Here is a 16,807-nt window from a genome sequence, read left to right as displayed (position 1 = left end):
TATATTTTGCTAATATGAGTAACATCTAACCAGCATTTAATATATTTTTAGACTGCAGAACATAATACAATGCTCTGTGCTGTTACTTGCTATCTTCATCTACAACAACATGGGATTGCTTGTTAAACATGATTTATTCATTAGAATTGAATCTCCAGCTGTCAAATTCAGTACAAGTGTATCTGAAGTCTGACCATGCAACACCAATCAACTGGCCCCTAAAAACAAGCTTCAATCAGCTTTGGGACAAAAATACAATAAAAGAAAAAAAGTAATTTGGAAATGAGGACAACAACAACAACAAAAAACCATGATGAAATATCCTCACAAACTGGCTGATGAAAGTATTAAACACCTGACCAATTATATTTTGAGGTATTTTGAATCATAAGCAAAGCAACACAGGCCAAATTGCTGAAATACATAACATCTTTTAGTTTAACTAAGGGCTTTAAAGGGGACCTTTTTGCTATGTTGCAGTCACAGAGGGAAGTGCAAAGGAACATATTTGCAGCAGCTGAAATAAAGCTGAAATAAAAGGTATGAAATAATACACTGATCTGAGATCAAACAACAGTGTGTCATGTCTGTTTGCCTCATAACATCTGGCAAAAAAAATCATGAACTGCGTGAGCTCCATTTTGGGAGCTAAAAAAAAGACTGGAAATAAAGCAACAGACTTGCTCATGCTGCCCCACATTTCTGATGCAAATGCAAGCAAGCTTGCACATGCATGGTTATGCACAAGTACACAATCACACAAGAAACCATAATGAGCTTATGGGTAATAAAGATGCATGTTTTCTAAAGATGTCCTTAAACTCTTTCCAGTTTACACATACAGTGCTGTGTGCTGTATTGAGATATCAACTTTTAATTTTCCCATTTCTATTTTTGCAATGCATATGGTGTAATTAGACATATGCATCACATAATGTCCTTATGGATTACCATAATTACCAGCAATCTCATCTATTGTCAGAGGACCGCATGGATGCATTATTTAAACATATGTATGAATGTGCGCACATGTGTGAAGTTTGTGCTGTAAGCCTGATATGAGACCATGACTACACCCCGTTAAGTTTCTTGCTTGAATGATTACTGGAAGCAGTGTTGCTGCATTTGACAGCGCACTGACCCGGACATACTTTATTCACAATGCGCTGTTGTTCCACTTCATGTTTTAAATGTCAGTGAATCTATGGTAAATGAGCAATAGCTAAACAGAACACGAGTAGGGAGTACTACTTCACTTTGCATGCTTTGGGGCACGAAATCCTTATACTTCATTGCATATTCCACAAAAAGAAACAAAAAAGAAAATGTAATTTGTGATGCCAATTACCAACTAGTTTGCTTTGTCATGAGCAAGACCATTATTTAAAATTGATTATCTGTATCACCTTAATTTAGGGGTTTTACCCAAAATTAAGCCAAAAATAAAAAAAGTCCATTTTCACTCCATTTGCTTTCTGTCCGAGCTATTTTTCTTTGATGTTCCCTAACTTTTGCAGTCACACACATACACACACATACTGCACAGCCTTCCACAGTTGCAGATAGATATATGCCCAGAGACATATCCACCCACACTGATACAACACCCACACCCAAACACAAATTAATGGTAAAAGAAAGAAAGACAGAAATCTGGCAAACTCATCTACCAACTGAAGTCTACACGTTGCACTCCATTTCAAGCCACTCTGGGAAAAACCAAGTGCGCATGTTTTCACTTATACTTGTGTGTCTTGCATATTTGCACAAGCAAGTCAATGTATATGGAACTGAATAGATGACATATATAAATACATTACATATTTTGGCACAACTGGCTGTTGTTTTCTGTGCAGTAGGTCTGGAAGGGAAAATTCATGCTTTTTTTTTTTAAAAGGAAACCAACTAAAAAAAGCAAAGCAAACTAACTTGTTTAGGAGAAAAGTAGGAAGTCACACTTTAATTCCACTTGACTATATCCTTGATTTGTGTGTTTGCATGTGTGTGCCTGCCATAAGCCATAAACATCAGCTTGAATCCAAAAGTAAATAGATTACCAAATCAAGCGAGAGTGTAGATTTTACGCCACAAAAGAAGAGAAGGAAAGTTTAAAAAAAAAAAAAACCCACCCACCCACCCACACACACACACACACACACACACACACACACACACACACACACACACACATATAATTTTTTAAGTCAATCACACAAAGTTTATTAAAGACTTTTATGTCTTTTTGCTACCACCCCCACATTCCCCATCTATTTTAAATTGGTGTGATCCCGTTCAGGCGATCCCTGGAGTGCCCCTAAACCCCTTCAGAACCACGTCAGAAAACATCAGAGGAGCGGCGGAAAATGAAATAATAAACGGAACATAACACAGCAACCAATATCCCATCAAAGGAGCTGCTGAGGATATTAATATCGACGCTGAATGGAAAATGAGGCACTTAGACATACAAATCGGGCTGGCAAATTTGCATAAAAACAAGATTAGCATATGCACTGACAGGGAGGAAAAATGTTCCTCTGGCTTTTTTCTTTTTGGAATTGGTGGAACTAGTGGGGGTCTGGGATGCATCAGTAAACACCGAGTCTTTACTCACATGTAGTATATTCTGTGCCACATACTTTACAGAGGAGTCACTGATAAAGCTCTCACGAACATGCATACAAAAAGCTAAAAGAACTGAACTTAAAACAAAAAACAAACTTAAGTAAGGCCAAAATGTACTTTACTTTATGTGGTCAACTTTGGGTAAAAGGCTAGAATCTGTTATTATCAACTACGGCTAGGTTCATTTAGCTACCTTCACTGTATACGTAAAAGCGATGCTAATATGAGCTAGCAGTAAACTGAAGTGTACTGAGCAGAAAACATGAATAGTGTCCCTTACTATTACTGTATGTAGGTGGTAAGTCGTATTTAAGTTTTAATTTTTTAAAAAATGGTAACTTCAAATATTATAGTTTTTTATTAAATAAAAAAAATGTCAGACAGTATCAAATCCCGTTTCCTGGGATAGTACACTTGTTGTGCATGGGCCTAAACAAAACCCCCCCTCCAGAACACCATCCCAGACGGCCTTAAGCATGGAACTAAATCTATATAAAAAGGAAAGAAAGAAAGAAAGAAACTGGCTACAGTGGAGAGAGGATGCCCGACACAGTAAAGGAGGGTGTGCTGACTGTACTTTTGTTAGAGTCAGCAGTTCGATCTCAGTATCGATAGTATCATTATCAACACTGGTATGGGTATAGGATAAATACTAGAATGACAGTACTTCGTAAGCGCAGTATGAAGTCTAGTGAATTGTGTTCAATAAAAAAGATATTTAGTTGGTAAGGGATCAACACCAAAATTTGCAGTATGGCACAACACTTTTCACTCAGCATTAGCAGTGGATTAGGGGAGGGGCCGTCAAGAGGGGCCATCGAGAGAGATACAGGTCATACAGGGTTTCACCTCTGTTCTAATCAGGCAAATCAAACCAATGCAGGACAGGCAGAAATTCATAATTCCATCTAGTCAACATTAAAGCCTGGCAATCAAAGCAAAACAGAATTGGCATTGTTCAGCAGCAGCTGTGTACACTTATTCTTTCAGTGACTTCATCCAGCTTGATTGAGCAGTTTTGTGTTGCTAAAAAAAAGGGAAAAAAAGAAGAAAAAACCTCAAAGTCTTCATTTCGTTGCTGCAGTTTTGCAGAAAGCAGATAGAGCCGACTGCACCCACCCACTCTTGTAGTACGCATATGAAAATGTAATTTCAGTGGTATTTTGGAGGTGTCACTGCAAATTATGAGACCAATTTCAATGAAAGTAAAGAAAAAACAAACAAAAGAGAAAGAAACCCTCGCTTGTACTTCAGCTTTTGAACATTTTCCTTGCTTGCCACTGAAATGTGAGCACAGATTATTTTGCACAGAATGAGTTCAACATTTGCTTCGACAGGCTTAGTTTCCTCTGCAAAATTAAAACATTTTCAAAAGTTTGCCTGCTCATTATGCTCTGAAAGATCAACTTGGTGATACATATAGACAAGAAAAAGGGAAAGGAAAGAAATGAAGAGTGGAAGAGCAGAGGAGAGCTAAAGATAGAGAGTCCAGGAAGTATTAACTTCAGTGATGTGGCAGGTCTAATAGATTGGGTGACATCAAACTCAAGGCTGTCAGTCTGTCTCGCTTTCTCAAACACACACACACACACACACACACACACACACACACACACACACACACACACACACAGAAACTCCTTTTCTCTTTCTCCCTCTTCCAGCTTTGCCTGCATTGTGAACTGAAATGACACAGTGGCGTTCTCCTTCTGTTCAGCTAAACCGCGGTTACATGTGTTTTGGCCTTGTGTGTGTCCGTGTTGTGAGTATACTGCCTACCTTCCTCACACTGTCATTATTTTCTTCTGTTTTCTTAACACTTTTGTGAAAGGAAAAGAAGGAAGAAAAATAGAAACAAACCGCTACATGGTTGAGTGAGGTTGGGTTAAAGCTACATTTTTTGCTGTACCAAACAAAGGCGGTGGGTGTATGCGGCACTGAAGAGACAGGACACCAACCAGTTTTTTTTACTAGCATTTGTACAAAAAAAAGACTCAAAATAGATAAAAAGTCATAGTGTGAAGTCAATGTCGTGTTTATCTACTGTGTAAAGCTGAGCATCAGACAAATGGCACTCAGAGAAAGAATTAACCCACCGCATTCTCGCTGTGAGCAAAAATAAAACAGTCAGGAGAAGTGAATGAGGCGCTGGTCAAAGGCAGCCGGTTAACGCACCTGAGCCTGTGATTCCGGGTTCACCTGGGCAAGAGGCCGTGTTGTTGCACATGCGTGTTTCCCGCAGGGCACCGCTGCACAGTGTCCCATAGGGAGAAGAAACACACGATCGGGTCCTCACTTGCCAGCCCTGCCCACATGTCAGAGAACACACACTCCACTGCGACCATTCCTCCGCTGCTGGGTCACCTAAGGAGCAAGATGGACATGAACATGGAGAGGATAGTTATATACGCACAGTGTTTTTAATGATCCTGAGAGTCAGATGCGCGGCTAAGGTTGAATAACAAGAGAAATCATTCTTTCCTTTTATCACTTGTTCAAATAAAACACATTTGTAACAAGACTGCACTTTATTATCTCACAGCTTAATTTGGTGCCTTCACACGGATGTACTGCTGAAGTCTCCAAATGCATTTTTATAGAGGCAGTATGAAATTTTCAGCCAATTTCCAAGTGGTCTTGGTAACCCCACGCCACCCCACTTTCTACAAAAAAAACCCTGCCTGCTCCGTAGGAGTGTCATGATTCTGGTGTCTCCTCAGGTTAAACAGAAAAGAGACGAGGAAGAGGTAGAAGATGATCTCAGCTCTGCAGCTCAAAGTTTATACTGCTATGTAAAAGTGGCTCGTAATGCAAAAAGCCAACAAAAAAAGGAAAAGAAAAATGATTTCCATAAAGGGTAATTACAATAAATTCCTCGCTTTATAACGGAGTCCTAAAATGTCCCAACAAATGGAGCAGACAGAAACTATTACTGGAGATGTGTGACAATTTTCAAGTATATTTTCGCTTCCAGTTTTCACAGAAGCACCGCCAGCATTAAAAGATGTTTGCTTTATTGATTGCTGTTTAGCGGCTCTCGGATTCCTCTGCTCTTCTGTTTACCGTAAAAAAATGAAAAAAACAAACAAAAAAACCCATCAAAATCTGCTTTTGGAAAGCAGTGACACCGGTGCAACATCACAACAAAAAAAGACAAACAAAATTGTAACCTATGCAATTAACAAGGAGTAAAAAAAGAAACTTTTGGGAATGTGTGACAGGTGATGAAAGTGACACGATGTAGCTTTTTTTCTTTACTTATTCACACTAAGAGTGTTATTGTAAATAAATCTTGACGGGATATTAATGAAGATGATGATCATGCTCCAGGAAAGTTTTTTTTAAAGGTGATTCAATTAATTAATGGAATTATGGTAACACGTATGATCTCACCGCTAAAGGCCTTTAAGTCTCAAAGCAATTCTGTGTGTGTGTGTTTGTGTGTGTACATATTCGACTCTGTGTTGTAAGCACCCATATGAGATTAGGTGTTTAGACTTGATGGAGTCTAATTTGGAGTTCTCCAGGCAGCTGTGGAGAGGGTCCCATTGTTCCACTGAGCTACGCCCTTGAAAGCGAAAACGAGGAACCAAGTCCCTCCACTTCTCTCTTTGTAAATTGTTTATGAGCGCCGTGTCCTTTGATGGAGGCGTCATCACATGGCAAAGAAGGAAATCAAATTAATTGCATGTCCGTTAATCGCATTACATCTTCATTAACATGCTGTGAGTCAGGGCTTAAGCTCATCACAGATGCCTAGAGGACTAGAAGAATGGGGGAAGAAGCAAGGAAGGGGAGGGGTAGACAGGGTAGGATGAGGACAAGATAGACCCAGGGGTTTCCCTCCTATTAAGGGACTTCCTCCTCTACGCCATATATATGAATATGGAAATGCATGTGCATGCAACATGGAATATCTTGTATGTTTAAGGCCGATTCGTATTATATTATATATACATACATGCATGTGACATTCTCATGGTTAATAGATCAGTCTTTGAATAATTTACTCTTTTTTTTCCCAGTCCTTTCCATTTTTTCCAAGTTTCACACGCCGACCCAAAAATTTCACACTTTCACAAACTCACACAAGTGAATGATTAAAGGTGGCAGCTGCCCTAGGTTTGCTCACCGAAAAGGAAAAGGTACACCTTACATAATTATTCATAAAACTGTTTTATAGAAAACTGAGGATTTTCAGTGGGACATACAGCCTGTAAAGGTCAGGTTGTCTTCTTTCGTTCCAGGCTCTGGGCACCATTGCACACTCATGATACTCACCTGTTTGTGCCTGAAACACACCTGGCTGGTCAGCTGATCGTGGTCTTTGGGTCTTCACCTTCAGGTCGTCATCATACGGGTCTGAAAAAAATAACAGACATTTTTTTTTTCATTTTAATCTTAACTTCCTTTTGATTACATGGTACCGCTCAAAATATATGAGGGCTCCATGGGTTGCATGGGCAAATCAAACCTGAATTTAAAAGCTGTCGTAAATAAGCGCTCATCACCATCCACATTTCACTTTTATGTTCAGGAAAAGTAAAAAAAAAAATACAGGAAAGCTCAAGTACATCCAAAACACGACTCTGGCAAAATAAAAGTACAAACGCCTACATTTCCTTGGCTTAGTCCTTGTAGCAGGAAATTTAAAGAACATGACGAGATGTTTTAGCACACGCAGCGCGGTAACAGATAACAGACTGTCAAATCTAGTGTATAATCTCAGAAAATCAGGAGGAAGCAAATTTGAACTGGCTCATTAGAGGGGAACATTAGGAGGGGAAAACATGAAAAAAAGAAGAAGTATATCTTCTTTTGAACGCATGCTGATGGTTCAGCGCAGCAAACCAAGTAAATAAAAGTTCTGGCTTGGAGATGAGACTCCACACACACATATAAAATGCACCAGCGGGACTTGATCTATCAAATATGTGAACATCTCACATAAGCGGTGAGCATTTCTGGAAATGGCATTAAGTCGGTCTCTGAGAGTTAGTGAAATCACACAACATATCTAAGTCAGTTTCATCTCAGCTGGTAGAAACGTGGAGGCATGTGTACAGGCCGTTCTGTCTGGTTCAAATGGATTTGTAGGCTTAGTTTCACCAATGCAAGTCTTAATCAACTCCCTCGGCGGGGGGAAACAATCTTTTCGTTCACAGATCTTTTTTTTTCTCCATCTGGATTCTTCTTACCCAATGGGATCTTTTTTGCAGCAGCTGCATTTATGGAAAAGGAGCTGACACACGTGGCGTATCTAAGGTACATTATCTGCACGGAATGTGATTGTGTGTCTGCGTATTCGATTACAGAGAGCAAAAGTGAAATTTCCTCGCGTTAGCCTCCATCAAGCAGTTGACCCAAGGAAAAACAGAGACGTTGCATATCCTCCCTATCCGGCACACACGCACACACTCACACTCACACATGCAAGTGTGAATGCCTGGGAAGTGTGTTGAGGCTCTGCCATGATTGCACAAACGCCCATTGCTACCAGCCCTTTAATTTGGCCTTTTAGAGAATCAACTCTTTGGTGGGGGGGAAAAACTCTTTACCCGTTTGCTCGTTTTCTGCATTGTTCTCAACGTGATCATTTAACAAAAGACCTTTTTTTTTAAATCAATGGAAAAAAAGTAATAATCCTGTTTACGTGCTGTCTGCGCTGTTGCAGGTTACAGCCGTGGGTAAAATAAATAACTGTTGTGCACATGTGTGGTCTGTTTGTTTACTTTTAAAAGAAACTAAAATGAGCAAATGGTGCACCGGGAAAGTATTTAATAAGACAATTAACAGATTTCATTTTCATCTAATTGAATCATTTCTTTAAAAACAAATCACATGTCAGCATTGCATCAGATTAGACAATCAAGCACAGAACGGAGATGCACATGCCAGCATGCCCAGGGATTTGAAGGAGTTTTCATTACGCAATCTTTCTCGGGTCAGCTCGTGGTACGGACGCCCACTTACTTAGCTGCAGGTTTTACAGTCATATTTTACACGGAAAATGTGAGACCTTGAGCGAGCGTATCGTGCTCCCAGAAATTTATGGCTTGCTTTGCCACAGTCCTGGGCTTTATTGACTGTACTCATCATTGACGCTACACTAAGATTAGTCATCCTCCTAAACAAGCAGCATTCATTAGCTGAAATATGGCGTCAAAAGGTAGCTTTTTCACTGCTCTTTTAGTTTTACTCTCAAGCTCAAGCTTGACTCATTGTTAGATTCCTTGAAACTGCAGCCTGGGAGACAAAAGATTCAGCAAGGGTTGAAGAAAATGTCTACACTACCTGACACCGTTGTTGGTAAGAAAGCACCCGTGGTTTCCGTATTATTTGCATCCAATTCAATTCAGTTTTGTTTACATAGTGACAAATGACAAAAACAGTCACCTCGTGGTGCTTTATATTGTAAGGTAAAGACTCTACAACATTAATTGGCCAAGTTAAACAAAGTGTGTTAAGAAGGTGTGTTTGTTAAGGCCACCCATCCCTATATGTTCTCATCCCACATTCATCAGTGACTTTAGGGTAGAAAATCTGAGTGAAGCTGAATGATCTATGATATTCTATAACAGGAAACAATCAAGTCATCTGCCTCGATGCATACCACTTTAACTGGACAGTCTAGATTTTTTTTAATTGAACTTTAAGTATTTCAGAAAGTATGTAGAGTTAGTTTGAGCCCAATCCTGGTCCAGAGCAAATTAAGCCCAGTAAGTGCTCGAGGTCAGTGAAGCAGGACAGAAGAGTAAGGTCTCAAAATCTTTATCACCTTACTTGAGTGTATAGTTCTTTACAGAGACTGTACACTCAAGTTTGCTTCCCTCAATGCACAGATTTGTCTTCCTTTAGTTTGTCCACTTGTCTCTTTGGACATAGGTAGGGAAGTAAAATTTATTTATAGCACTTTTTATAGATAAAAATCACAAAGTGCTTGACAATGAAAAAAATTATGTGACAGTTGGTTCATTCATGTAAGACACTGTTATGAAGATGTTGCAAGATGAGCATGTGGGAAAAAAAGTGTGTAGACAGTGTTGGGGAGTAGCAGAATATATGTACCGGTGTTACGTATTTAAAATAGAAAATATGAGTAACTTTATTCCGTTACAGTTAACGCTGGAATAGGTGATAATTAGAATACAGTTAATTTATTGAAATAAATGGATTACACTGTGGTCTTTTCCTTTTTCATATGTTAGGCTATCCCCTTTCAGATTTTGGTAATTCCACACATTGCCGGAAACCCAAGGAAACACACAATAAGAGGCTCTAACGTAAGCGTCCTGTTAATGTTGGTGGCATCAGTTACACAATGGACACGGAGCCAGCACAACAGAACCATCAGTCCACGGGCAGGAATGCATTTCTTACTTGGAAATTTCGACACCACTTCACATTTAAAGAAGAAAGGGATAGGTGAAATCTGACCGTGCAACGCAAACTCTGTTTGCCAGCAAACAAGCTGCTCTCAGCGTCAAAAGACTCCACCTTCAACCTAAAGAAACATCTGGAAGTAAGTTCTTTTTTAAAAACTAATGTTAGCCTACTGCAACTCCCTTGTTTCAGTTGTGGTAGCTACCTGGGTTATGTGCCACCTCAATATCTTTGATGTACTATTGTTGTGTGATTTATTACTATTACTGCATTACAACCTGCTGGCTGCAAATAATCATGTGCAGTTCTGAAAGCAGACAAAAAGAAACGTATAACTGAACTGAAAATAAATATGGCAACAACGAACTATGGAATTTTAATGAGACATGGCAAAGTTCAAGGAGTCACCGAGTTTGTGAACCAGTGAGTGAACAAGACAGTCATGGTGCGCTTCCACTGGGGTGCTGAAGTGTTGCTGTGCTTCCTAGCACTGGACACATGATGGACAAGCCATTAGAAAGTGATGATAGATGGTTGACAGTTGCTGTCCCTCTCCTTCTTCTTATGATTGGTGCATGCCGCTTGCGGGCTGTCTTCTCCCAGACTTCAAAACTAAATGAATATAGCGACTCGCTTACAAACTTTCTTCATCCATCTTCTTCTGCTTATCCAATTCTTATCCGGAGGTGGGTGGCTGTCCCAGCTGTCATGGGCCAAGAGGCAGAGTACACCCTGAAGAAATCACCAATCTGTTGTAGGGCTAACACATCAAGACAAACAACCATTCACGCTCACTTAGACTCACCAATTAATGAACCCCATGCATCTCTTTGGACTGTGGGAGGAAGCCTGAGAGCCCCTCATGCAAACTCCACATAGAAAGGCCCCCAGGCTGGAATTGATGCCAGGACCTTCTTGCTTTAAGGCAACATTGATAACCACCACACCAATGTGCTGCTCCAACCTTCCTTCATTATGAGAACTCTTAACACATGTGATGCAAGAAATAAGTTATGATTTTGCTGTACCTGTCTTTTGCATTGACAACAGATAGTTTTAGAGTTTTTCACAAGTTAACGGAGGTGTAGCGTAGTAGACCCAACACCCCTAGTTCCCTTGAAACAGCCTACACTTCAGCTTCATGTAAATGAAGAACTGGCAAAATGTAACGTCGTGCAACCAGAATGCATTAGCATGTGCTACGTCCCTGGTCAAGAGGTAACCTACACACAAAATTACTCGGGACTTCCCACTCTTCACCACACCAAAGGAAGAGTCAACCAGGTCCAAGATACTGAACAGCAGTTTATCTGCACATAAACTCACACACACACAAATCAACACGAGGCCCGATTTGCGCCCAAACTGGCAAACTGGCGTTGTTTCATTGCACATACATTTCAAATGATCATGTTTTTTTTTCATCCTCCATGTTCTTCTCTAATTTTCAAATCTTCCAACTCCCACACCAGAGGTTCACAGTCTGTCTTTTTGCCTTACAGCCCCTCTCCCTCTGTCTGTGGCCTTTTTCTCTCTCGGTTCTATAACAAGATGAGAATTTAGAAGCATGTTAGAAGGATCGATGTGAGATGAGCTTTGGCCCCCCGCGAGATGAGCGGTGATCAAAACAATAAACAAAAACTTCCAAAGACCCTCCTACTCTTCCGTAACCAAAGTGAAAAGGCAAGCAAACGAGTCCTCTAACCTGAGCACCTAAGCACAAAAACATGAAAAATAATTCTCAATAAAAAGGGTTTTTACCGGTTACAAAGACTATTTTTTGCCAGCAGCTCACAGCTAACAGCACAAATATCGGATTTCACTCTCTCAACTCTCGGATTGAAGTTTGAATTCCCAATTATGCTACCTAAACAAAACTCCCCGTTCAAATACCAAACTATCTGCTGGCTCACTGATAGATAGGGAAGAGGGGAGGAGAGAAGGGTGAAGTGGAGTTCAAGAGGGTGTAAACAAATATTACACATGACCATGGATCATGACACATGGATGCCTACACATACGACAAACGAGAAGCGTGGAATTGACAGATCCGATGGGGTTGACCATTAAGCGGGGGCATCTCTCGCTCGTGACCACTGAGCCATTAGCGCTATATCGTTCTCATGACTGATTGGTGATATTGAACTTACTGCTTAGCACTGTATAAGCAGAAAAGGAGGGAATGAGCGGGTGAAGGACTCAGAAAGATTATAAACAGAATGAGGTGAACTGTGTCCAAAAAAAGACTTTTTTCCCCAACTGCTGAAGACCAGGGAGGACTATTTTTCTCTTTCTTGTTATTGCGCTCTCTCTTGCTCTCTCTATCTCGCTTCCTCTTCTCTCTCTCTCTCTCTCTCTACGTCAGGTCTGCAGCACACAAGAGGATTTAGATGGACACCAGTGCGGAGTCCACTGCAATAGAAAGGAGAAATCAATATAGATAAACCCCTGAGTACTGACCTTTACAAACCACACAATATTGTTTAATGTTCTGAACTGCACTTTAATGGACACGTCATTGCACACTTCATGAAATAGTCTTATTGTCTTTTATCCTTACATTTCCCCTAAACAATTTTAGCTGTCTCTTCATCGTCAGGGGAACCTGTTTCCCACGTATAGCCGGCAGTATCACTTGTAGTCATTAGTAGGGTCGATAATCCTCTGATTGGTTAGGAGCACAGGTTAAGACCTGATATTTTATTTGTAGCGTGGCTGTGCATTAATGTTGTCTGTGGAGCAAAAACACGGCAATGAACAAATCGCTAGTCGTATAGTTAAAATTTGTAAACAAATAGATAGATCAAATAATCACAGGTCATTAGCTCCTGCAGTTCCGGCCTGCTTTTAAAGCAAGCTGTTAGTCATTTCAGATTTTTTTCACATTTGGATGAGCTTTCTGATTTCTGTTGGGAGCAGGGATTATATATGCATTTATGTGTGGTAAAACTAAGCATGATACATGCTTAGTAGAGCTAACAGCACAGCTAGCACTGAAGCTTTTTTAGCATTGGCTTTGGACTGTGCGCTAACAAAGTGCTAATAAATTAATACAATTTCAATAAATTTCAATAAACATCTGTTATCATGTTTCTTTTTGCCAAACTTATGTCAATCAAACGTAAAATGCAGTTATGTATTTTTGGATGTGCAGAAGCAGAAAAGTTTCCCAGAAGTCTATGGTTTGCTGGTCATTTGTGGATAACCACTTTACTTGCTTGCCTAGTTGGAACCCAACTGCTAAGAAGAAGAGAAAACAAGTGGCTCTTGACCATTCTCATCTGCCTCTTTGCCCAAGGCTGCTATCTCATCTCAGCCTCAAAGTGCTAATAAAGTAGTATGTAGAACTTGAAATCCCATTCACATCCCTTGGTGGGCACCCATCAGCATAGAGACATTCTGGCTGCATCTGAAGGGAGACACGAGCGATATGACAGCAAAGACCATGCAGGCCAGGATGTGGCACGTACACACCCGGAGACACACGCGCACACACATCAGCACAACAGAAGTAAATATAGCTGATAAATAAGCATCATGCAGTAAAGCAGTTTTGAGCCATACAAAGCAGCAGGCAGTGGTAGGGGATTGGGCCAGAGTCAGTTAGAGCCACAGGCTCCTTTGTCAGACTGAGCCGGGATTTAAGCCTGCTGGGAGGGCTGTGTGCATGTTCATGTTTGTGTGTGTGTGTGTGTGTGTGGCTGGGAGACTTATTGTAATATGGTAAAACAGCTGTGTTAACTAAGTGAAATGCACAAATAGTAGTGGCACAGAAATGTTTGCTGGTCGCTATCGTTGGCTCTTTTGTTGGGCCGTCTGACCAAACACACTCTCCTGCACACGTACAATCAAACAATCACAAAATCGCACACACACGCACACACACACGCGCGCACACACAGAACTATTTCTCAGCCGTACATCAAATCTGAGCTTATAGCTCTCTGGTGCTGTCCATTTACTCCAGGGTCCATCTGGGAGAGCCCAAACTGATAGAAGCGCACCATAATGGACTTTTTATAAGCTACTGGACAGACAGACCCACTCCATCTCTCACTCTGTTACTTCTCCTCTCTCACCTCTTACTCTCTCAGCTAGCAGATATGAAGAGGGAAGCTGAATCTGGTTGGTGCAGGACACTGGCTGGCTGACTACGGGGGCACTCAAGGTCATTTCAAAATGGATTCAGCCCCACAGGCTGACTGTTTTTTTGGTTTCACACCTCCAAATGTATACCCACGTACACAAAAATCAACACGAGCCCCTGTGTAAGTCCAAACTGCCAAATTGGCGGTTTCACTGCACTTACATTCTCAATCTCAAATTGCCCTTTTTGTTTTTCTTTCTCCATATCGTTCTCTTATTAGATAATTTTCAAATCTTCCAACTCCCACACCAGAGTGGCTTGGTCTGTCTTTTTGCCCTCCACCCCCTCTCCCTCTGTCTTCTACCATGGCCTTTTTCTCTCTCGGTTCCATAACAAGATGAGAATTTAGATGGATTTATAGTTGAGTAGACTCTGAGCGAAGCTGCAGAGCTGCAATCACACCGCAATCGATGAAGGGATGTCTCACACTGGACTGATGAATTACAGATAGTGGTTTAGCATGTTTACGCAGCTGCATCCGTACAGTGCATTTACAATAAGCCAGTGTAGCTGTGTTTGCCATCATGGCTGGAAGCATGTTAACAGGATCAATGTGCGATAAGCTTCAGCCCCTTGTGAGTTTGTTGCAAAGCCAGTGTTTCTGGACTTTGTCCTCTGCCTCTGCCTGACACATGATATGTAAAGTTACCACAGCCGCAAGGTGAAAACCTTGGGTCCACATTTAAACACATAGTGTCTGCTATCCCAGCAGTAAGAGGCACGCATGAAGGTTATATTTTACTTACTTAGATACAAGTGACATTGTTGTTGTCAAATTTGGTGCACTTTTTTTTGACTGTAGCTGTAGAGGACAGAATCACTCAGTTTTATTAGAAAATACACTTCCGTGAATTACTTAGCTTAGTTATTTAATCCCCCTCTTTTCTCAGGAAGCAGAAGGATCCTCTGGAGACAAAACAAACTTCGGACTTGCAAAAATTTAATTAAATTTAAACATCTAGATTAAACAGAAATGTTGCAAGTACATATAAATTATCCATTGTTATGTTTTTCTGCTTAAGAATTGAAAGCCTGCTGCAATAAAACCCATCCAAGTTTAACCCACCAGCCAATTTGCTACTGATGACTTTTATGGCTGAACAGAATGGACATTTACTTTGGTGGAAATGGATAAGCACATCACAGAATGCAGTTACTAAAGCTAAATGCAAACAGAAAGAAAAATCAAAAATCCACAAAATGATTCCATCCAGAGATGGAGTTGACCACTGATGCGTACGCTGACAAACGGCCCGCCATGTTCCTGCCAGCTTCCTCAGACTTCTGTGCTTCTGGGATCACAGACTATGCATCTCTCCCAAGTCGATGCAGCTGAAAGAAGGTGTGTACACGACTTCTGCCAGTCCACTTTTGACTGGATCACTGCACGCATGAAAAGAATAAAGCAAAATAAAATTTGGCCAGCGTGCGTGACGGGCTGCCAAGCTTATTCCACACTTCAGCATCAACACTGGTCCATAAAAACTGACAAATGCAAAGCACAGCTCTCATGCTTGATTTGCAGAGACTCACTTGTTAATGGAGCCTAACACTGGGGAATTAACTAGGGTTTATGTTGCATATATGGTTCCCACACCTAATGTACTGCATATTTACAAAAGAAATTGGGGTAATATCAAAATGTAATTATATCATAATTTGAATAAGTTTAATTCTAGTGGAATTATGCCCTTTGTTTGTTCCAGCTGTTTAAGTCAATAAATAACTGCAGGTTTATAGGATCGACAGGTGAACTGCCACACAAAGAGCTACAGTTTATATTTGTATTTATTTGTTACACAGATGCTATCCTCAGGCTGAATAGTCCTGAATTCCCTACAGCTGTCCAAGCCTTGCATGTTACTGTTAGCCCTGTATGGTATGAATTTGAATGTTTTTTGAGGAAAAAAATATAATCCACCAAACTTATTGAGAGCTTGGGGGGGCTTGTTGATATATTAATCAAAAATATATCATTTGGTTTGTTGCCTGAGGGAAACACCATGCACGAGAGGGATAGTAGAAGCCAGATTCAGCCACTGAAATCAAATATAGTTTTGCTGTCCACTTTTTTTCTCCCTGTTCTTTCATCTTAACTTCAAAGTCATCATTTGAAGTGGTGGTTACTGCATCAGCATTGTGTGCATGGGTGTGACATCTCTCGTTAATATTTAAATTCAATGGTCCTTTATGGCAGTAAGGTTTAAATAAGAAATAATTATTGATACCAGTTGTTTCATATTAATCATAAAGTGCATTTTCAGAATTTTATGTGTGTTTAGGAAATTATTTATAAAAATAAGATTATAAATCTTATAAATAAGATTTGTGAGCAATAAGAACAGTAGATTTGGGCTGATAATTATAAATGAAATATGATTATGTTGTGGTAGTTTAGATTTAAATGCACAGCAGAACCTCTGGACAATTTAAAGTTTCAGATTATCCAAATAACACATACTGACAAGTTGGTGGCCTCTAAATGATTAAACTACAGTAAAGAAAGTGGCACTTGTAACAAATACCACAGAACATGTCCACATCCATGCTAGAAGCTTTGTGAGGCTGAATTTGGGCAAATCATTGCCTAGAGCTAAAGAAACATGGTAACAGTGACGATGCTTACAATCCTGTGACATATTAAACATTTTT

The 16,807-nt window shown here is 40.3% G+C and overlaps 1 protein-coding gene across 4 annotated transcripts in view; it reads right to left on the bottom strand.

Moving 5' to 3' along the window:
* Positions 1–16,807, bottom strand: part of adgrb2 (adhesion G protein-coupled receptor B2) — a 191,125-nt gene that overhangs the window by 140,187 nt on the left and 34,131 nt on the right. For all 4 annotated transcript variants that reach the window (XM_085345892.1, XM_085345889.1, XM_085345891.1 and 1 more), the window contains exons 2-3: positions 6,907–6,987; positions 4,801–4,989 (exon numbers count right to left, since the gene is read on the bottom strand). In XM_085345892.1, the coding sequence (XP_085202018.1) occupies positions 4,801–4,989; positions 6,907–6,987 (270 nt within the window). The remainder of the gene's footprint in view (positions 1–4,800; positions 4,990–6,906; positions 6,988–16,807) is intronic.

This window comes from Diplotaxodon limnothrissa, linkage group LG22 (assembly GCF_057381915.1).
Source record: "Diplotaxodon limnothrissa isolate DT_005_m linkage group LG22, D_limnothrissa_male_GT1.1, whole genome shotgun sequence".
Taxonomy (NCBI): domain Eukaryota; kingdom Metazoa; phylum Chordata; class Actinopteri; order Cichliformes; family Cichlidae; genus Diplotaxodon; species Diplotaxodon limnothrissa.
Note: the sequence above shows the minus strand (reverse complement) of the source record. Positions and strands in the feature narration are given on the sequence as shown.